This window comes from Osmerus eperlanus, chromosome 8 (assembly GCF_963692335.1).
Source record: "Osmerus eperlanus chromosome 8, fOsmEpe2.1, whole genome shotgun sequence".
NCBI lineage: Eukaryota > Metazoa > Chordata > Actinopteri > Osmeriformes > Osmeridae > Osmerus > Osmerus eperlanus.
Window position 1 is genome coordinate 13933094 of NC_085025.1, and position 23595 is coordinate 13956688.

The 23595-nt window shown below is 42.0% G+C and overlaps 2 protein-coding genes and 2 long non-coding RNA genes across 4 annotated transcripts in view; 2 read left to right on the top strand and 2 right to left on the bottom strand.

The window, feature by feature from the left end:
• Nucleotides 1-23595, bottom strand: part of LOC134024910 (uncharacterized) — a 186515-nt gene that overhangs the window by 70072 nt on the left and 92848 nt on the right.
• Nucleotides 9103-10330, bottom strand: LOC134024906 (12-(S)-hydroxy-5,8,10,14-eicosatetraenoic acid receptor-like). Its single transcript, XM_062467653.1, is given in 2 exon segments — nucleotides 9103-9310; nucleotides 9312-10330. Coding segments are annotated over 2 exon segments (1023 nt in total). The 5' UTR covers nucleotides 10142-10330; the 3' UTR covers nucleotides 9103-9117.
• LOC134024911 (uncharacterized) lies at nucleotides 15004-17156 on the top strand. The gene is made up of 6 exons (XR_009930944.1): nucleotides 15004-15073; nucleotides 15157-15186; nucleotides 15269-15440; nucleotides 15662-15771; nucleotides 15891-16068; nucleotides 16953-17156. It is a non-coding gene; the product is annotated as an uncharacterized LOC134024911 (long non-coding RNA).
• LOC134024915 (uncharacterized) lies at nucleotides 20547-21011 on the top strand. Its single transcript, XR_009930948.1, has 3 exons — nucleotides 20547-20648; nucleotides 20758-20835; nucleotides 20933-21011. It is a non-coding gene; the product is annotated as an uncharacterized LOC134024915 (long non-coding RNA).

Consider the following 23595-nt stretch of genomic DNA (forward strand, 5'->3'; position numbering starts at 1 on the left):
CATCGACCACAAAATCTACATCAATCCACCAGAGGGCTATGAAGAAAAAGAGGGTGTAGTCTATAGGCTAGAAAAATCGCTTTATGGTCTCAAACAGTCTGGAAGAAACTGGAACAGGGTTTTACATGATTGCTTAACTGAAAATGGTTTCACACAAAACCAAGCTGACAACTGTGTTTATTCCCAAGAGTCTAAAGAAGGGAAATTAATCATAATTGTGTGGGTCGATGACTTGATCATTGCTGCAAGCGATGAAGGAAAACTGAAAAGGGTGAAAGGGATGCTTGCAGAGCAATTCAAGATGAAAGATTTGGGGCAACTCAAACATTTTCTTGGTATTGATTTTGATTTTTCTGATGGATGCATTAAGATGTCACAAGAGAAGTACATTAACAAAATTCTACAGCGTTTCAACATGTCAGAATGCAGGGTGAGAGATACTCCTTGTGAGCAAAAGCTGGAATACAGTAATGATGCCGTTAAAATGACAGATATCAGGATGTACAGAGAGGCCGTGGGCAGTCTGATATACCTGACGACCTGCAGTAGGCCTGATCTGAGTTTTGTGGTGAGCAGGCTGTCACAGTACCTAGCCGAGCCTACAGAGGAGCAATGGGTTACTGTGAAGCATGTCCTGCGATACCTTAAAGGTACAGCAGGCAAAGGTTTAACCTTTAGGAGAAGCACTGAGAATCTTGGTATAAAAGCCTACAGTGATGCAGACTGGGCGACTGATATCAGTGATCGCCGCAGTACCTCGGGATACTGTGTTAGTCTTAGTGAAAACAGTGCACTTGTTTCATGGAAGTCTAAGAAGCAACCTACTGTTGCACTTTCCACATGCGAAGCAGAGTATATGGCACTTGCTTCTACTGTTCAGGAATGCCTTTACCTAGAACAATTACTGGAGAATATGGATGGTTACCAATACACACAAATGGTAATACACGAAGACAATCAGGGGACGATTGCTCTTGCCAGAAATCCTGTAAATAGAAAGCGTTGTAAACACATAGACATTAGGTATCACTTTATTAGGTCTACTGTGAATGAGGGTAAGGTGAATTTAATGTATTGTGCTACTGATGAAATGGTCGCTGATGTGATGACGAAGCCTGTCAGCAAGTTCAAACTGGGAAAGTTTGCAGGTCCTCTTTTTGGTGACTAATATGTGTAAGCCAAAGGTACACATTTGTTTAACTTGTTTTGGTGTTTTTTGTGTTACCAACCTGAGTACAAGTGGGGGTGTTAAAATGTAAGCCTATTTTTTATGTTCTCAGGTTACATGACTGTAAATATGATTTACTCTTAGCGACACAAGAGGGCGCAAGAGCACACAATAATTAATGTGATGAATGTTCATGTATTGTATTGTGATCTAATGGACTTCCCGTACATGGACATTTTTATGCGTAACGTCTTTACTTTAAAAAGTTAGTTCGCGATCAACCCAACTGGCAGATGGCCACATTTCATTGTTCTGAAATAAATGTCCTATAATGAGAGAAGTCGTCAGCCTCCTTCATACGCATCGTCAGCAGCACCACTCTGCTGATAAAATTTAACACTAGGTTATCTTGTTTGAGGTGTGGATTCTAGCTACATTTCTCTTATTCTCTGCCCTCAGCGCGTTAGCAATCATAGCTGCACCATCACCGTAACGACAGACACGCACCACTCAGTCTCTCACACAGGTGATTGGTACGTTTACTTGACCATGAGAAACACGATTACTAGCAATTGTCGGTTTATGCCAATAATACGATTACTCCGTTTACATGTGTAATTAGTTATGCGATTACTCAATAAACGCGTCTACATGATTCTTTTTTATTAATCGTTGTATGCTCCACGGACAAAACTTGTACCATCATCCTTCTGCAACAAAGTGTCGCCGTGTCTTCCTGTATCGGCTCTACTGCTGTATGTTTCATTCCATCAACACATTGAATCCTACTAAGAAAGCCGAGTAAACGCACTCAATGGTAGGCTACATCTGCTACTGCTATTACTATCCCAACTATAATTTCAGCTGTTAAAACGATAATATTCTTGTTCCGACTAGCTAGCCTACTTCTTCTGTTTAACAGTTCAGCTTTCAGCTTCTCCCGCATTGTAGGCTATTTTATCTCTTAGCTTTGTTAAGATGATGCAGATGATGCAGTTCAGCTTCCACACTGCCTCTTTTGTGTCACTCACACATTTTTGAAATTCATTTCAGCTTGCGGGTATTTTCTCATTTCTCACTTTTATACTTTTTAAAATATAAAGGTTTTTGTGCAAATTATTCTCCCTTTAAAAGTAATGGTAAATCCTTTCAAATCATTGTTGGAATGCTGCTCCAGCCCCTTTCAAAAATACCTTTCGGTTGCTTTGAAGCTTCAGCTTATAACTTTCTACTAAATTTTCACTATTTTCAGCTTTTTTAGCATGGTCAGCTATCCCCATTCAGGTTTTCAGCATTCTCACTGCTGTTTCGCAGGAACAGCCTTTTCTAGTTATTTATTTTTGCCCCCCTAAATCTTTGTCAATATTTGGCCTACATAGACAACCTAGGTGTCAAAAGTTTCGTCTTGGTAGCGATTGAGTTGCTTGTATTTTTATTTACGTTCCGTTGCATGGTTTAGGCTGAAGTTAAGTTTTTGTGGCGAAAAGTGAAGCTAACGGTGGCTAATTTGCTAGCCACAGTCACTGACGTTACTAACGTCACTACGTCACTAACGTCACGAAAACACGCGTGACTACCTGTAGCAGAACATTCGTTTCGCATCTGTTAACATGGGGGATAGCTAGGCTAACTATAGCTTTACTGCAAGGCAGCTGCAGAAACGCCACAAGCAAAGAGGCCAGGGTGATAACTATTTACTCATTTTACTTTGTGATGTGAAACACAATTGTGAAATGTACAATATTAGCTGATATTATTAAGGAAGTAGGCCCACATCTACTTTCGGAAACGGTAGTCTACTATTTCACTGAAGCATTAGCATGACATTAGCCTCTGTTGCCCGGGCAACACACACTACAGTGGTCTATGATGCATCTGTTTTCAATCGTTAAAATAAACATTCCTCACAAATACATTTTCGTTGTAGGATTTATTATGACATTACATTACAAGTAAACGATTTGTGGGTGAAATTATCATTACCTGTGGTTTCAAACCAGTGTTGCTCACTGCAACGCTGTAGCCTACGCGAGACACACTACAAAAACATCTACACAGCTGTAGGAAGTCAAACGGCGACAGAACATGTTCGGCACTCCCCTTACTTAAATCAAAAGTCTTTCAATAGGTGAAACTATCTGACTACTAACTTGAACTTCATTGCCACAGCCTTAACTTTGTCAATCTGTTCATGAAAATAATTAATTTCAGCCTAAACCGTACAACGGAACGTTAAATCGAATTCAACCAACGCAATCGCTACCAAGACGAACACAGCAGTAGTCTAGTACTGTACTGTACAGTAGTAGAATTTACCGGGGCAGCTTCTCCACACAGGGCTATATCGCATTTTGCGTTGTTACTGACAATGATCGCTACCAGTGAGCTTTTTATGAATGAGCGATTTTCCACTAAATAAATGTCGAGCTTATTTTGGGGGCATATTCAGTTAGCAGATGGTACTGTTTGAATCGCGATTCCATCTTCTACTGCCGGGTAACGTCGTAGAATAATCTTCAAAGGGGGTTCTTTATTCATGAATGAATGCAATGAGTAGGCTACATGCCTGAAAATATCACGAGAAGGGAAAAACTTAAAATGACGTTTAAGTCATAGAGATTAGGTCAATTTTTACACCGGTCTGCCAAATGTATTCGTTTTGATTCAACGATGAGGCTGCCTCTTGCAGGGGAAATGAGAAGACATCTATTTCATTCTACACTTCACTCATATTTTCAGTTGTAAATGAGCAGCAAAAAAAAATGCTTTTAAATCTATTTAATCTTTATAAATAATAAGTATGCATTTTCATATAAAATATACAGAAATCAGTTGTAAAAATGTAATTCAAAAACGGATCCCTGTGCAACCGACGCAAGCAAGCACACCCTACAATTTCCCCAGAAATTGTACCCTCTCTAGTTTTCCTTTACTTTTTGTAAGCATTAGCACAGAGGGCTCACATATTGGCACTTATTAGCAAACTAAACCTTCAAGGAAGACAAGGAAAAACATCCAAGATAACTGAGAAAAAATGGAAGACCTTGGGAAGAGCAATTCAGTGAGGGATTCTCTCCTCCAGAGAAGAGATGTATTTTTCTTGTCAACATCTTTATATTTGCTATGAAGTTTGGGAAACGTTCCTGGCAAAGCAGCACTCCACCATCTACTTATCTGTCCTTCCATCCATCCTTCCATCCATCCATCCATACTTCCATCCATCCAACTTAGGCTTAGGCAGATGCTATGTGGCAGACTCAGACAAATGGTGAGAGAACACTAGATTGTTTTCATCATAGAAAACACAGTTGCTAGTTAAATTGTAGCATAAAAACTATTATTTAACTATAGTAATAGTTATTTCACTTATGTTCATTGTTGACAGTCAGCCCACAAATTGTGCAGAGACACAAGAAAGGAAGTGAGGGAAAAACAAAACAACTCTGTTCCTCATCCAGAGCATCTACAAGGGTCCAGAGGGTCTAAAGCTCATCTCTGACATCATCAGAGAGAAACTGGAGATAAAAGTCAACATGTTGATGGGGGCCAACATCGCCAGCGAGGTTGCAGACTAGAAGTTCTGTGAGACCACCATTGGTAAGGCTCTCGTTTGGCTTTTAATTTCTTTCCATTTCTTTTAAATGTTTTTTTTTCTGAGGTTATACATGTCACACAGTCTCTCTACTCGCTCTGGGAGCTTCCATCATGAAATTGAATTCTGACCAAAACAGGGGCGAAGAATGAACTAAATGGCCATGTGTTTAAAGAGATGTGGTGTCCATAGTCCTCTCTTTGAGTCTAAACATTCACATTAGCATTAACATCAGCATTAACATTTACACTAGCATTAGTATTAACATTAGTAATATTGGCCTCAGTCCTTTTTTTCAGGAGCCAAAACAATGTGATTTATTAACCCTTGTGCTGCCTTCGGCTGCCTTCAACTGCTACATCCCTGCATCTGTTTACAACCTGGTGCCACGTGTATCTGCCTCTCAGGTACCCACTGTTTGCAGCTGTGTTTCAGATCTGCTTTGAGGGCAGAGCGGTGCAGAAGCTCATCACCTGCCTGCAGAACCACCCTCAGTACATGTAAAGGGGGAACCTTGACCTCAGCCAGAGCATAGACCTGATATTAAGTAGACCAAGCGTCAAAGCTCTGTAAAGTTGTCACCCCGTTCATTTCTATGGAAAGTGCTCAGTGAGGCAATCGAAACCGAGGCTTGGTTTCAATCTGCATTTTTTTCCATTCTCGTGTTCTCGTGAACTCGTTTGATGTCATCTTTAAAGGAACAGTCTACATATATTGCAAAGAAACGCTGTCTGACCAGGGCTCACAATATCGCCAAGCACACCTCCCACTCACACCATGGACTGTTCTCACTGCTGAACTCTGGAAAAGAGGTTCCGCAGCCTTCTATGCAGAATAGCCAGGTTTTACAACAGCTTTTGTCACAGTCCCCAGTGACTGAACCCAAACGCAGACCTGGACAAGGTAGGTGGTGAACAAAAAGGCGGTATTTATTGGTGATACAAAAATGACTGAAGGGGTATCGCCAGACGTGTAGACAGGTGAGTACGGGTGATGGGAGGCTGATGGTGGTGACGAACGTGCAGGTCGACGGTTACTGGTGGCCAGGTGGGAGTGAAGAGAATTCCAGGGTGAAGGTACTGAAAACATATAGGAACAGGAATCCGATCAGAAAAACAAGCAAAAGATTAACAAAGCGAACAGACAGACTAGTAGAATTATAAAGGCTGACACGCAAGCATAACGTATGAGTACGGCTAACGATCCGGCAGGGACTGGATGTCAGGCCACAGCTTAAGTAGTGTAGTGATGATGATCAGGACCAGGTGTGTTTATTGCTGAAGAGGAACAGGTGAGAGCAGATTTGTTGCACAGCAACCGGAACGGGGTACGTTCAGGAACGTAACACAAAACACAGAACAAACCAGACAGACAGGGAAAAGAAGCTCAAGGGGATGGGGTCGTGACAGCTTTATCCCACAAGCCATACGACTGCTGAACTAATAATCCCCCCTCACATATCCTTACAGGACTGCTTCACTGGACTGTGTAATATAGTTGGTTAGCATTTGTATACATTTAGTCATACATCATTTTACTTTTTTATACATAGCTTAATACATATAACTGGCTGTAATATATGCAATATATATTTTAGACATAGTTTTTATACATAGTGTATATACCTATTTATGTACCGGTAAGCACATCCCTGCACTATCCTGAGCCTACTGAAACAAAATGTTGTTCTTATCTTAATGGTAACTTAATGCCTTTTTTTTTTTTGTTAGGTTGTACAGACTTTTTTCACTCTGGCAGGGGGACTGCCAACGGAAACTAGCCTTTTCGCAATATTTGGGTACATTAACATTTTGATGTTCATGAATGTACACTGTCCCTCTTGATCAAATACATTGAATTGAAATTGAAATCTTACTGTTAAGTGAAATTGAATGACAATAAAGGTTGGATGCAAAGTGTTTATTGGTCTTCCAGGTGACAAAATCCCCAATAAACGTGAGCTGATCCCAGGATCAACTGGTCTTTTACCCTGGTCAGAAGGAGCAGCAGGAGCCAGATCAGGATGGAGATGTGAGGAGACCTCTTCAGGGCTTTCAGGAGGTTCTTCCTCCCAGGATGCACCACGTTGAAGTAGCGGTCGATGGAGGTGACGGCGAGGAAGGCGAGGCTGGCTCCTGGTTGAGGAAGAGCGGGAAGAAGACGGTCTGAGACACCACGGTGTTTTTCCTTCTTCACAGCTCCAGTGGCAGACAAAATGGGTCGAGCACAAAACTATCGTCCTATTACAACTCTTTCCACACTGGCAGAGACATGAAGGAGATGCGTAAAGTCTTCTGACTGGGGTGTAAGAAATGATCCCAAATCTCTTCATCTCAAATAGTTTAAGGCAAGGAGCGTTTAGTGACTTTTGTAACTAGTAACCCGACTCAGCACCAAAGTTTTGCACCAATGTGAACCTGTGTTGGTCAGGAGTGGTTTTTGAGGGTTGCTCTAAATGCACACGATTGGTTTGAGGTTCATGGTGTACCGATCTTATACTTATCTTCTGTCCTTCTATAGAACTGCAGCATGGTTGTTTAGGTTGTTTATCAGATCAGTGGGATGCAGATTTGTGATACCACAATCAGTTATCTGTTTTATAGAAGCAGCATTTCAGGCTTGGGTAAGCACAGAACATCAGTGGTTGGTCATAGACAGTAGCTGGGTTTTTTTGTGACTGTACTTGCAAGTCCAGATGACTGTTACAGGATCTTTAAGTTTGGCTTCACGATAGCAGTTTTGCACGTTTGGAATGTCTTAGTTCCACTCCCACGTCCGTCCAACGGACTACATCTTAAGCATAATGGTTTGGCGGTTAGCGCCGTCAAATTATCTCGGAAGGATCATGCTTAAAGGTAACACAGCTAGAGCTGTTGAGTGACATCAGTTCTGATGCAGTTTGTCACATGAGAGAAGAAGAGAAGGTGCATAGTGATTGTCAGAACTTGCCTAAATATGAGTGCCGTGAGTTAGTTTTCTGCACTTGAGGCTAAATAGGGAAGGTGCAATCATTCAAAATGACGGTAAGTATCAAGCCCTACCCTACAAATATGCTCACATCCCAGTGTTAAGCACAGGACCTGAATAAAATGTATGTCTCTATTCAGTCCTATGTCTTAATGGGGTAGAGACTGAGACAGGTTGTTGACAGAGAAGTTCCCCATGACAGATACTCTGAGATCAAGGCCAATTTCCTCGTCGCTGTTGATGTCTTCATTGTCATCTGGATAGTAAAACTCCTCGATTTCGCTCATTTTGAAGATGACATCAGCGGAGGGCAATAAGAATACGTATCAGACCGCAGATGAGGTCAATACGCGCATAGATACATATAAGGACTTAATACGCGGCTGGCATGACTACCCATTAGCCAATCAGAACGCTCGTACTGTTGTTGCAATTGAACCAATATGCTGTTCTTATTGGTTCAGAAGACGTTCTCAAAAGAGTTGTTGATATGTTGCCTTGGAGATGTCGTGACGTCACCAGTACAAGTGCAGCTGATTGCTCTGACAAGATGGCGTCTGCTCCAGATTCGCCGTGTTTGATTTTGGATCTTCCCACGTATTGTTGTAGTATATAAGAAACCAAATGTTTACTCTTCGACAGGTCAGCAAACGCTTTGTCGCCTCAATTTGTTAAAACGATTTGGTAGCCAAAACATGAAGCATGATACATTGTGAAAAGCAAATAAGTGCCAATGGGAAGACACGTAAGAGCATGTAGTTGGTTACAATTTAAACAACATGAACCTCAAAAAGTGCAAGAGTGTACCTGTAAGAAAGCAAGCAACAATAATATAATTCACAGCGAGTACAGGAAGTTAAATCAGTTACAACTAACCAACAAGTGCAACAAGTTCCTCAATAAGTGTTATTGTGTTCCTGGAGGGAATAAACTAACATCTGAGGACCTTGGCTGAGGACCTTGGCTGAAAATGCGCATGGGGTGCGTTTGCAGAACCGGCAGAACCGAGTGCTTCTATTCAAACCACCTCGCCTGCATATAAAAAATGCATATTACTGAAAGCCGGATTTTTTCATACTTTTAAAATGTAAATTTTTTGGCTGAAGTCAGAAGGAGCTGGGGGGGGGGGGCACGGCAGAAAACTGGGGGAAATGTAAACATGACTGGTATGGCGTATCAGTGGTGAATCACGACATCACACAACAACACAGACATGTCACCATGCAACCTGAGCGAACAGCAGAAATGACCATATTCTGTACAAAGACGTTTTATAGCCTTCTAAACAACCAATAGTTGTTTGAACTTGTCTTGGTATTGCCAAGTGCCCTGAGCTCTGACAACCAGAGGTCTGATGAAAAAAACAATGACAACCAATGTTACGCAAGCATTAAAATGATTGGCTAACTGGATTTGGGTTTGCTGTGGAGGTGCTGTTCTCAAGGGGGTGTTCGTGTTTCTTCAGAAGGCAAGGAAAGTAATTGCCCAGGTAAATGTTTTTGAAGTTGGTGCTGCAGAAGCAGTAGACCAAGGGGTCCAACAGGCAGTTGATGAAGGACAGGACCATGACGCCGTCGAACACCTGTGTCCTCGGAGAGCTCCTTCCACTCCTGAACCCGGGCCACCAGCAGAACGATCCTGGCCACGGTGCAGGGCAGGAAGCAGACAGAGAACAACACCATGACCGAGGAGACCAGGAACATGGCTCTCCTCAGCTTGGTCTTGTCCCCCACCGTCTTCCTCTTCAGGCGGTTGACGATGCGCACCGTGCAGTACAGCAGGATCATGAAGGGGATCAAGATCTGAGTGAAGAACACCACCTCCCTCAGACTGTCCACCACGTCCTTCACCACGGCGTCGTCCCGATTCTCCGTGGCGTCGTAGCTCTTGTGGCTGTTGCAGCACTCGAAGGTCTTCAGCATGGTGGGGATGGTCAGAGGGAGCAGCAGGAGCCAGATCAGGATGGAGATGTGAGGAGACCTCTTCAGGGCTTTCAGGAGGTTCTTCCTCCCAGGATGCACCACGTTGAAGTAGCGGTCGATGGAGGTGACGGTGAGGAAGGCGATGCTTTCTCCTCGGTTGAGGAAGAGCATGAAGAGCATGGCTTTGCAGACCACGTCGTTCTCACTGCGTCTCTCACCGTGGATGAAGTTGTAGGCCTTCACAGGCAGGCAGAACAACAGCAGGATGTCGGCCAGGACCACGTTGAACAGAAACACATTGTTGGTGTTGGATTTCCAGAACTTGAGCTTGAAGATGAAGAGGTGGAAGATTGAGATGTTCAGTGGGAGAGCCAGCAGGAAGATGATGATCATCACAGCTGCGTAGAAGTTATAGAGCGCCCGGCTAGTGGTCTCACAGTCCTCTGAAGCGTGGTATTCCTCCGTCGGTGCGATTAGCAGTTCAGCCTCCATGTCTGAGCTCGTAAAAGACAATCCTTCACGACAATGAAATCACTGCAGCTCCGAGCTGAACCTCAAAAGAGGTTTGGTTTGGAAACCAAGGAAAGATACGGGGAGTCTCTAGCCACACCAGATGAGACGAGCTCTTGTAACTCCCGAAGGGGACTCTGGAGATTTCTGTGTGTGAAGGCAAACTCCAAGGCTCGGGTGTTTTTATGCGAATTTGAGACTTGAATCACAGCACTCCCTCCCTCCTTCCTCCTCCCCTTCAACACGTTGCACGCAGTCAGCTCTGTTCTGAGGTTTGTTTAGCCCCTCCCTGACCCTGAGGAGGGGAGTTACTACTGACTGAACAGGACTAGCATGCTGCTGAGAGGGACAGAGAGAGAAGGGGGGAGGGGGGTGGGCGGACGAAGGGGTCAGGAGAAAAAACATTATGGAAACGTTTCACCTTCTCACAAAATATAATTCCCTCAGGATTTGGAGCAGGGTGGGGTGTCCCCCTCCTCCATCCTGTGGTATCTCTCCAGGGAGTATCTCTCCTGAGAAATACATATTTTATGCTGGAAAGTCGTTGCCATAAAAAGAAGGTTTGATTGATGAAACTCAAAGAGAGTTTAGTATGAGAGACTGCCAGATTGGCTGTGAATCTAAGAGACTGTTACCACCCATCCTTCAGTGTTTTTACTCCGTTACCTTCTGGCCGGCGATACCGTCTTTCGGTCTCGCACACGAAGACTGGACAACAGTTTCTTTCCAATTGGTATTTTCTCAATATTGGGGGGTCGTGTCCCCCCCAATATACAGCCGAAAATATGTAAAATATATGTTTTCCTTTATGAACCCTGTCAATGGATCGGTCTCTTGTTATGTCTTATTTATTTTCAATTTATTTCCGTTTATTAAGAAAAACATAAGTGTGTGAATCCCCCCTCCTAATTGTACACTTGTGTGATTTTGTTTGAATCCACCTTGCATCGTTCTGCGTTGTCATGGTCACCTAACACTTTTTTGTCAGTCAGTTGAGAGCAAAGATAGTAACGTTAGTTAACTTGTTGGAGAGGAGGTAGAGTAATGGAGGATTTGGGGTTACCTAAAAAGTGGAGAAAACTGGATAAGCATATGGTTTTTTTTCAGACAGTAAGTAACTTGATACCGAGCTAAATGTGTAAGCAAATAAAACGAGTAGCCTTGAAAAAGCAGAATATTAAATTATAGATCATGAAGGTCAGTCGCTGTTCTTCTAATAAAATGACATGTGGTCACAATGCAGGCAGCACAGAGAGACAAGGAGAGAGACAGGCATGCTGAAAGCAGTGGCCAGACAGGGACATTCTCTGGACATGCAGGTGATCAGGTGAGAAATTGGAATGTGAGACTAGACAGCCTTACAATATTGGTTTTAATCTAGGCCTACATGTCAGCGATGAATAAAAGTACTACTAATAAAAGCAGAATACATAAATCAAAATTATCATGAAGGTCAGTCACTGTTCTTCTGATAACATAATGACATGTGGTCACAATGCAGGCAGCACAGAGAGACAGGGAGACAGAGAGGCATGCTGAAAGCAGTGACCAGACAGGGACATGCTCTGGAAATACAGATGATTATATATTAAAGCAATTGGTTACAAGCATATTTATTTATGCGAAAGTAAGTACAATTTCCCTTAAGTAATTGCATATTTCTCCTGTCTCATATCGTTTTGCCTAGTGTTGGTGGTTTCTGTGGTTCGTAACCATTCTTTTGATTCCAATAAAGAATAAATTCATTTGAACTGTGTGGTACTGTAAAATTAGTCAAAACAGGGGTGCCACCTTTCCAATCCACACCATGATCTGGAAGTAAACTCTTTGGCAGTATTTGGTTGGAGGCAGATGTTCTCGGGTAACAAATTATTTGGCTTTAACGATTTTCTTGCTAAAAAGGTTGTAGCGCAAAGAGGCAAGTGAATCGGTACTCTTTCCGCCAAACAACACTGCCATTGCCTTGGTCCCATGGTCCTTTATGACATTCCTTGCTTGATGTGTGAGCAGAAACACATTTGCACACACAGGACTGGATGGTTGATTCACCATTCAGTTTCTGGAATGCTGTCTGTTTGCCAACATGATGGTTCCTGATCATGTCGAAAACTGAACAGTTTTTACTGGAAGATGTAATGACCTATGAGCTCATTTCCTGCAGCCCTGTTTGAAGGAAAGGAAATCTTCCGTCTAGCCAAAAAGCCCCAACTAGCGCAGGCAGTCACTGAGTTCTCAAGCAAGAAATCGAACAAAACTGTCTTGGATTCCATTCCACCAACTGAGCGTTATGTCCTTGACGGTGGCTCCCTGGTTCACCGCTTGGCATGGGAAAAGGGTGACAGTTACGGTGCCATTGCACAGTCATATGCAGACTTTACCATACGCCATTATGGTAAAGCAACAGTTGTTTTTGAAGTTATAGCGAAGGTCCTTCCATTAAAGACAATACGCATCAGAGACGTAGGGAAAACACTCACCCCATCGTTAACTTCAATGCAGAGACTGAGTTTGTGGGAAGAAAGGATGATTTCCTTTCTAGATCTTCTAGACTTCTCAATCTTATGACCGAGGAGCTGGAGAAGAAGGGCTGCACTGTTATCAAGGCATCAGGTGTTGCTGACGTGGACATTGTCAAAGCTGCAGTCAAGGCCTCAGAACATCAGCCCACAACCTTGATAGGGGAGGATACAGACTTATTCCTCTCCTCTACTACCTCTACAAAGCTACTAAAGTGTACATCAGTTAGATGAAACACATCCTGGGTAGTGACTTGTGTTCCCAGTTGCTGTTTATTCACACCTGATACAACTTCACACATTTTTTTTGTGTTGGCAAAGAGACAGCATTCAAGAAACTTGGTGAATAGTGAATCAACCATCCAGTCCTGTGTGTGCAAATGTGTTTCTGCTCACACATCAAGCAAGGAATGTCATAAAGGACCATGGGACCAAGGCAATGGCAGTGTTGTTTGGCGGAAAGAGTACCGATTCACTTGCCTCTTTGCGCTAGAAAATCGTTACCGCCAAATAATTTGTTACCCCAGAACATCTGCCTCCAACTGAGTCCTCAATCAAATTCCACTGCCAAAGAGTTTACTTCCAGATCATGGTGTGGATTGCAAAGGTGGCAGCCCTGTTTTGACTAATTTTACAGTACCACACAGTTCTAATGAATTTATTCTTTATTGGAATCAAAAGAATGGTTATGAACCACAGAAACCACCAACACTAGGCAAAACGATATGAGAAAGGAGAAATATGCAATTACTTAAGGGAGATTGTACTTACTTTCGCATAAATATGCTTGTAACCAATTGCTTTAATATATAATTGTACTTGTAATCACTTATATATCATGCAAGTATGCTCATTAGAATATGACATGGCCAAAACATGTATCAGGCACCAGTATTCCTGGTTTAGGAGGAATACAAAGGAGTAATGGTCATTTTAAGGACCTGACGGCACATCTGATACTACCGTGAACCACTGAGAAACCTTTTGTTCGAATTTTTGGGGGGTCAATCCATATTTGCAGATGACTATCTAGCTAGGGTGACCATAAGCATGACTCTGAAAAGGAGGACACTTGGGTCCAAAAAGGAGGCCAATCCCAAAAAGTTGTTGACCGGGGGGGATGGGGGCCATAAGTAAGAAATTAAGACAATAACATTAGTCAAGAGGGGTGATGTTTCACAGCATGAAATAATTTGGTCACCTCAGCAGCGGTTGTTTTATCATCCGCTGTTGTTGTGTTCGGAGCAAAAAATTATGTTAATGACTGTTGCCACCATATTCTGATTATAGAGTGATGAAAGAGATATCCAAAGTGCCCTCTGTAGAAACTTTGGACTCTAATATGTTGACAAAATTAAACAAGGATTTGCATTCTGTCTTCATCCAATGTTCTGATTTCAATTCTGGAAATGTATGCAAATTATATATCATATTTCATAACTTAATGCATCATTTGCTCATTTAAACATACATTTACAGGAAACTAGTAATGAAAACAATATTTGACCTAATATTAGTTATCAATTGGGGAGGTTTCATGTTGATATTTCATGCCTATTCACTGGGTGTCTCCCCTTAACCCCTTCTGTTGTCCTTGGGTTGCTTTGACCCATTTTCTAATCATTTCCATATTAGATATTTGTGTTTCCTTCAACCAAAACATTTCAAACCAAAAAGAACAACGTGTACCGTGCAATGCTCTTCACAAGTTAAATAAATAATCATTTCACTACTTTCATTGAATTTGGATGTTTTCACTTTTATATCAATTTTCAAAAACAATAAATGGAACATTGAAAGACAGAAATGTTGTAAACCCCCTCAAAAGACTAAGGCACCAAAAAAATCTTTGGGACAAGATACATCATCCTCATGCGTGCTCCCTTTCCTAGGAACACAGAAAAAGAATGTCAGTGTAACTGTAGGTTTAGTGTCATTCATTCAGTCATGTACTACCTTCTCATATTGCAGTTTCTCCAGCCTTGTTTTTGTCATTAAAAGCCTCTTATGCTCAATATCGAGCCTCTTGTACTCGATATCGAGCTCCAGGGTCCTTTTGTAGAGGGCCCTCACATTGTCTGCTCCAACCTGAAACACAGAACATTGTCCCTTTGCAAGGCACACTTGGAGAAAGTTGAAGGTGTCCATTTGACTACTGTGTTTCAAGGTTCATTGCTTACCCTATGTCTTTGACTTGGCCTTGAAGTGGAGGCCCTAGGCTCAGGGGGAGGAGGAAGGTCCTCTTCCTGCTGAGTTTAACACGATAGCAATTTAATCAATTGCTATCGTGGAATTTTGATTTTTATTCTCAGATACCATACCTCATATCATGATTTGTCACATGACTAAAGTCTCTTCCTTTTGACAGACATCGATGCACAGACTACTGGGAATCCAGGTAAGACTGACACACTGAATGTATTTTAGATAATGCATTCGAATGTTTAATGTTGGGTTAATTCAGTCTTTTTCTCTGCTCAGTAAATCCCTGCTACTACCCTACTCACATTTGTAAGTTTTCATAGCTAATGTGGAAATGCATAAAGTGCAGGGAAACATTTCTCGTGTGCTTTTTGGTTTGTGACTGGTTCAGAGTGCTGGACAGACTGGTTTGACAGGGACGACCCCACTGGGACCGGAGACTTTGAGACCCTGGTGGATCTACGCTCTGAGAACCCTGGAAATATCTGTCCCAGTCCTGTACAGATTGAGGTCACCACCATCAGTGGAGTGAGTCACACTGCAACAAGGAACATATTTGCAGTGTAAGTACAACCTGGATTGGTTCGCTGATTTACAAACAAGTTACCAGTTTTCGGGTTATTTTTACACTCATACCAGATTAGTAATCCCAAAATGGTGAAACAGCTCACCACCCGCCTATGAGATTGAGATCTGAGAGTCAATTTATGGATGATTGTTTAATGTAACGGAACGGAAGATGGTAACCAATCGCTTTAAGGTATGCGTTTCATGGTTCTTTCAGGGTTGACACAACCACAGGCTTCATCTATAACAACAAGGACCAGCCGCCCAAAACGCCCTGTCAGGACTACCGTATTTGTTTCAGATGCTACCCACCATTCTGTGGAGACGGTAACCAGCTAGGCCTGTCCAAAAAAAGCATTTCCAGCCCAACTAACTGAGGTGAGGTGGTGTGAAGAGATTGTATTGTCTGAGGTCCATTTTGTTTTTCCAATGTTTCAACTGTTTAGTAGTGTGCTGGAGCAAGTGGTACGATCGTGACGACCCTAGTGGGACAGGGGACTGGGAGCTCCTCGGTGATCTGCAGAAAGAATATCATGGATCCATCTATGTAAAAGGGATGAGCACAGAGAGCGTTACCGCGGACACCAGCACCACTGCCATTGCAACTGGGCAGACTTTCTACATGTACGTGTAGGGGGTTAAATATTGGCCAAACAACCAAAACAAATTCCCCTATGGTTTAAAGGAAGATGGGAAACTGAATAGTGTATTAGCATGAACCAAATAATGCCAATACAAATAGAATTCCAGGTATTTGACTCTATGGGTTAAATCAGAGCAAGAATGGTCAAAGTACGGTTAAATGAAATACACATTTAATGACATTGCAAATGAATGAAATCAATTACAAGGCAAACATACATTTTATACATACAAAATTACAATATGAAAGCTTTAAATCTTACCTACTCTACCATGATCATTGTAAATCAGAGAGAAAGCAAGAGGTGAGCAAGGAGTAGGACAGTAGGACAAGGGAGAACTGAGGAGAAAGTCTCAGGAGATGAAGAATCCACAAACAATGCATTACAATTCCCTTTATACACAAGGACAACCAATCAGACCACATCTTGAATGGGGTGTGAGGGCCATCAAGTTGAGACCGTCCAGAAACTCCAGACTTTAGCATATGAGAGGTGGGGGCAGGTCTGACACCCAGCCTTACATACGTACAATTTCTGTTTTCAATTTGGAATGCATCCTTCCTTGACAGTGAAGACACACACACTGGATTCTGGGTGTCTTGGACCAGAAAGGTAGACCGTACTGTTTTCCTTTATTCCCGGTGGTGGTTTCAATGTCAATGCATCTCATTTGGTCTCTTCACCACTTCATGGTTCTAGAAGAGGCATTTTTTTTTAATCTCATTTCAATGGCAGCTCTACTGTGGCGAGTACTGTATGCAAAAATAATGGGTGCTGATTTCTTTCTTTTTTTACGATTAGTTTACTAATAGTTCTCATGCCACTTGATGGTGTGGTTAACTATTGTAATCCTTTTTTTTCCAGTTCCAATCCAACCCAGGGTTTTGTCTGTCGCAATGCAGACCAGAAAGGTGGTGGTTCCTGTCGTGATTACAAAGTGAGGTTTGGGTGCCCTTGTGATTGCTAATTCAAACTGTAAACGACTGGAAGACATTTTTGGCTAAAAATGGAGATTGAGACATCCTAATACTCTGCACAAAAAACAGTTTTCTAATCTTATCTACTAGAGCTCTGTGGTTTTAAATGTTTAATTCTGACTTCCATGGTTTCTGTAAGAATTTCTTGTGGAATAAAAGTACTCGCATCTAAAATCCATACTGCTCTTTCCTTCCTTCCAGTGTAGGAGTCTTGTCTAAGTGTTTGTGCTTGTTTCTATTAACTGGCCAAATCTTCAGGTGGGATGGAAGGAAGATGACTGAACTAACTGCTGCTGCCCCCTTTCTAGTATTGTTTTCACAAACGAGGAGAGATGACTACACAACAGGAATGGAAAAAGACAGGACATGGGACGGGATGTGACAAGCATTTTCTGCACTTATAGCTGGAACATGGCAACTTTCAACCCCTGCACTCTGCCTCATTTCCACATACACTAACTCACTGTTCACCCTTTGTCCTTTGCCCATCAGAATTTGATATTTGTTTCTCTTATGCATGGACAAATGCCCACATACATACTGTACACACTGCGCTGATGTATGCTAGGGCACTAAGTATTGGCACACTGTGTCCCCCACAAAACTTCAAGAACAGTAAAATGTGTTGTTGCATAACCCCAAGAGACTTGACAGCACAGTAGAAAAATATACCCTTTTGATTGTTTACATCTGCAACACTGAACTCCAGTTTAGAAGTCTACGTTCCAAGTATACATTCTTGTGCTTCAAATCTCCTGGGGGACTGTTGACAGTGATTGATCAGAAATCTTCCTTGGCTACACTGCACCCTTGGGCAATGTCGAGGGTAAAACATATTTAGCGGTATGTAAGAGAAGGCAAATATTTGAGTAGGTTGCCAGGTGTGATTCTCCAAACAAGTGAGGTAGCAGGAAATCCCTCAAAATAACAGATAAAGCTCTTTGCTGCTGGGCTCAATTTCACTCGCTCATCTCTTCTTTGTTGGAGTTCACAGAGGAAAAAACATGTGTGTGTGTTAGATCACTTGGTGTTGGCACAAACTTATGGATTCTAGCACCCTCTACTGTCAGTATATTAAAAAAGTGTATTACAATATTGGTTTTTATGTTTCACAATGCTATGTCATACTCCAATACAGTATGAGTCCCATACTATGGGTCTATGTCTCTCCTACGGTTGCCACGGTGTGTGCCTGTGCCCAGCCCCAATCAAGATGTCACTGTGTCAGGGTAGGAATCACTCACACACTGTGGTGATAAATGCCTTCATACACAGCAGGCTGGGTGGAGGGAATAAGGAATGGAGAAGAATGAGTGAGATGAGATTGTCAGTTGGTGTTTGTTGTGAGAAATAAAAAGGTGCTGTTTGCCTCATCTGACTACTTTATTTTTCATATTCCACAAATGTAAGCAATCGTATCGTACAGATACGATACAATTAAGATTCAATGCAATCTTGTAAGACCCCAAAACAAAAAAATGCGATTTGAGATTTGAACATATAACACAGTGGAAGTACGTTCTAACTGATAAAAGAAAAGAGTATTAGTGATCTGCAGATTGGAGAGAGAATATAACAAACACCTCAACATATTGTCAACCAGTTGATGACCAGGGTACCAGAAAAGTCTCTCTGAGGCATGAAGGTAGTTCTTAAACAATTTCTTATATTTTTATATATGTAAGTTTAAATTGTATTCATCTTGAAGGTTAAGGGTCATTTTGTTAGATGTAAGGCCAGTCATGGGTAACTACAGACCTCACTGAACTACTGCTCCAAAGTTTTATTTAATTTTTTTCTTGTATTCCTTGAGGGTTTAGATTGGTTTAAGTGCAGTTCTATGGGCATATGTAAAGCCCTCTGTGCTTGTAAATAAAATAAAAAAGGCTATACAAGTACATTTGATTTAATATCCTTGACATTGCTTGTAAAAACGAAAATCAAAACTAATTATAAATTAGAGAGTCCTGGAGTGCAGCTCATTTTGAATGGGTGAATAAATACTCTCTTAAATAAACCCCAGTTCTACATATTTTGCATGAACTGGCTCAAAGTTTCACAAGTAACAATACCTAGACAGGTAAAGCTGTGAGTAACCATAGACAGAAAATCCGGTATGATTTAAAAAGCAACTAGTAGTCAAAACATAACTATAGTTCTACTTAGTGCGGTCACAATTGACAACAGGTGGAGGACAATTCTCAGATTATGTAGCCAAATCACATTTAATCATCCCCATAGTTGATTTGGTTGCAGTTTTATAAGAGGCCATATAATCATAGGTCATATATTTTATGATGTGTAGGAATGTAGAGCTTAGCCTGGCAGTGATTTTACCCTGGTACCCTGTATGCCATGTTGACATATCTACCATAACTGTAAACCAAAGGGAAGGTATTGTGGTTTGTAGGCCACATTTAAAACTGTATATGATCTAATAACATCCCATGATCCTAAGATTGCTAGTAAATATGTCATCTTTATCATTCAAGTTGATGCAGGATTGAGTCTCCTGTGAGGTTTCATGTTCCTCCTGCAAGATGAATCATTACTTTCTAAATTCATAGAAAGAGCCGTTTCTCTGTAGTTAACCTGAACATATATAAGAACAAATAGACTTAATTTGATAGAAACAATCAATGTTTACTGAAATCCAGGGCTATTGGGTTGGTAAATGAAGTGCTGTTTCCTATCTCAGGTTCCTACAGCAGCCGCAGTAGCATAGAACCACACACCACCTTGTTCAGGCTGTACTGTACTGAGACTGACTGTGCTGCTCCCAGTCTACCCTGGTTGAATGTGTTCCAGGGCATCTGTGTTTTATAATGGTGGGTCTAAACAACAAAATGGACAATCTCCATGACACAGTGGACTAGTATGGATAGACTGCATGTTAGTATTATTAACCCACACCAGAGTTGCTTTGATCTACTAGGCCCACTATGATGTCATAAGAATAACCATAGAAATCGGAATGAACTGGAATGGAATTCTGACACAAGACACATACAAGTTACTAATCAGTCAAATGCGTTTGAACACTTGATGAACATGTTTTTGGAGATGGTGAAATGATCAGGACTTGAAAATGATTCTCAGCAAGATGCTACCCAAGTTTGGGTGCAACCGTATACACCCTTTAGTGTGGAGTGCCGGAGTGGCCTTAACAGCAGTTGGGGCTGTTTATATCTATCAGTGGTACTGCAGACCCACACCTGAGGAAGGTATGAAGATGATGACTGTGTTAAAAATGTTATTTTTTCTTTCTAGTAAACTAATGATATACAGCTCACATGACTTGGGAAACATTCAATTTATAACCCTAACAAATCCACAACAGGAAAGTATTTATTTTCTTGAAGGTATAGGTTATTAGACAACATATTTCTGTGTCAGTTGTACACTTAAGTGTTCATGTGACTTTCCAAGATGTCTATATAGTCTCAATTAAAACTACAATTCAACTATGACTGTATATTGGTTTACTTCATTACTAACACTGTGTTTGTTCTTTAATCCTCCTCAAGAGGATCTTCCCATTACTTCTGATTATCAGGACGTCTCAACAGCTGAAACACCTCAAGTAAAGTTACATTTTTGCTTTCACACAATTCCCTACTTTGAAAATGAAATGTAGAAACTTGAATGGCAGTGTAAGGTCATAACTTTCCATGTTCTATGTGTCCTGGCAGGCTCTTAACGAGGAGAATGGCAAGCTCATGCTTTTTGTGTACAGCCCACTGTACTGTGGCCCTGTCACCATCTACAGGGTGAGAATCCAGTCCCTTCATCTAATCATCTGATAACAGATGTAGATTTTTCTCTGAAGGCTTGACTTGAACATAATCTGTGTTTTCTGTGTTATAGGGGGTCAGTGAGACAAGCGGACAGCTGCTTCCATGGAGATACAGTCCTTTATACTGTGGACCAGTGGTTCTGTTCTCTGTAAGCAACACTATTTGCATGTTTCAATTCAATTAACACATTTATAGAAATCAAGGATTGAACTCTCAGCATTTGGCTTTTTCTGAAGGAAATGTTGTATCCATTCCCTTTTTGTTTAATGTTATAGGAGGTCAGTGAGACAAGCGGACAGCTGCTTCCATGGAGATACAGTCCTTTATACTGTGGGCCAGTAGTTCTGTTCTCTGTAAGCAACACTGCATGTTTCAATACAATTAACACATTTACAGAAATGAAGGATTGCACTTTTAACTCTCAGCATGTGGCTTTTCTGAATGATGTATCCATTTCCTCCCAATCCCTGATGTTGTTGTGTGTCCAGGAGGCCAGTGAGGATGAGCAGCAGCTGTTGCCATGGAGACCCTTGTACTGTGGGCCTGTGGTCCTGTTCCAGGTCACTATTATCTTCTATATATCTCAACACAACCACTCAAAAGCTGTCTGATAGAAAAGAAAGTACAGAAAGTAGATTTTGAGAGTACACTCATTTGATCAGAGCCTTTTCAGCTAAATCATGTCTGATACTGATTTTAAGAGAGTGACTTGTTAACTTGAGTGATCGATGTCTGCAGGGCCTTCCAGAGTCTGGTCCACTGGTGCTGGGAGACGACTGTAACCAGTTTACATTTCAGTTCTCTTTCAGGACCCACTTTGAGGTCAGTGTGAATGGGATCTCATCACTATGGCTACTAAAATGACAGTATGATAGGGATGAATGTTGTCAACAGTTTATTAAGAAGGAGAGGTTGATAGACTCATTGAAGAACATCCCTAATGTAAATGCATGCAGACATGTGACCTGACTCAGCTGTGTTTGGACTGTGTAGCAATTCTTGGTGAAGACTCATCATATATGGATGACCCGAGGCCCAACCACTCAACTGTGGTGGAGTGATCTGGTTGAGAGGACCAGAGTGGATCAGCAGGTAATGTGTTTGCTTGTTATTAACGTTATACTCTGTCATAGCAACCCATAGAACATATATTTTCAAAAAAGTTGTCAAGAAGGTATAACTTAATGTTCAACTTTTTCATCGGTGAAGGGTGCTCCAGTTTACAAATCTGTCACCAAGTACATCACAGGAGTTAAGGTAAGTTATTCCTTCATTTATTATATGTATATATGTATGAATACTATAATTACATTTTATTGTATAATTATGACAAGATAATCCTTATTAAAGTGTTATTTTCTTCTTGACTGTAGCTGGTAGGAGCTACTGTAGAGAAATACATGTCTTCCAGCTGCAAGCAAAACACCCACTTCACCCAGTTTGATGGCTTTCTGGTGAGTTGCTGTTAAACTTGAACAATACTTTCTGTTCGATCCCTGAACAAGTCTGTTTCTAAATGAGTGTTCTTGTATTCAAAACAGGAGCAGAGAGTGACATGGGAACATTCAGGGGTTTATGTGGATCCCTGTGGCCAAGTGTTTCCTTCCAGCCGGACCAACACTCAGAGCTTCTACTCCCATCTTCCCGGACACACCCACGGCCATGGTAACAGCCACGACTCCCAGCATGCCTCTGGACCAGGCCATGCCAGCGGGTCTGGACACAGACACAACCATGCCCACGGCCACCAGCACTCCCAGGGAGCCAGCAGTGGCCCCAAGAACACCCCCAGACCAGGCCATGCCCCTGGCCCCAGACATCACCACAGCCACAGTCATGCTGGGCGGGCTAGCAGCCACAACCACGGCCCTCCTCCCCCCCCAGAGCATCCCTTCCAGCCCCAGGTACAAACAGCTTCTTCCCTCTCTGACTGTAGAATCCTAAGTCCTTTATCTTGATAAAGATTGGAGACATCCTACAGTATGTTGATATGGTTGAGGGGATTAGACCTGGAAGTTCTCTGGAAGTTTGAAAGTGGGAGAGGACTACTTATCTTGTCCTCTATTGTGCAGCAGGGGCCTGAGGAGGAGGAGAGGGTTCAGAAGGAGGAGTCTGGATATGAACACGCTGAGGGGGAGGAGTCACATCAGGCTCCGCCCCCTGGGAACAGAGACGCTTCCCGCCTCATGTTAGTCCAAATACACTCACACTTTATTGCACAATATGTTCATAATAGATTCAAGCCATTTTGAAACACAACATGAACTGAGATGTTTGTTGTGGTGGTTACAGGATGTATCTCCAGGACAAACAGGTCCAGGACTTGACCAGTAAAATTGTGGGCCTTCGTGAGGCATTTCATGTAAGTTTATCAATCTAATGTATGTAAGCATGCAGGAACATACAGAAATCAATATCCAGAAATCTAGATTTTCAACTTGAGATGGCCTTGTGTTACAGTCACTCCTGACCCAGGACACCACAAAAAACTTCCTGCTAGTTGCAGGAAGGATGATTCTTTCAGGGCTGGTCCAGCTCAACCAGGCGGTAAGGACCAGGCATCTTAGTACAACAGAGACTTTGATGGTCCATTGATGAATGTAATAATTATATTGTTCTCTCTGATCTAGGATGTTAGTTTCATCAGCACATCGTTCAACCGCCTGGTGAGCTACATTGAAGATCCCGCCCACAGGGCTGGGATAGAGAGGGAGCTGGCCTCTGTCAACGTGA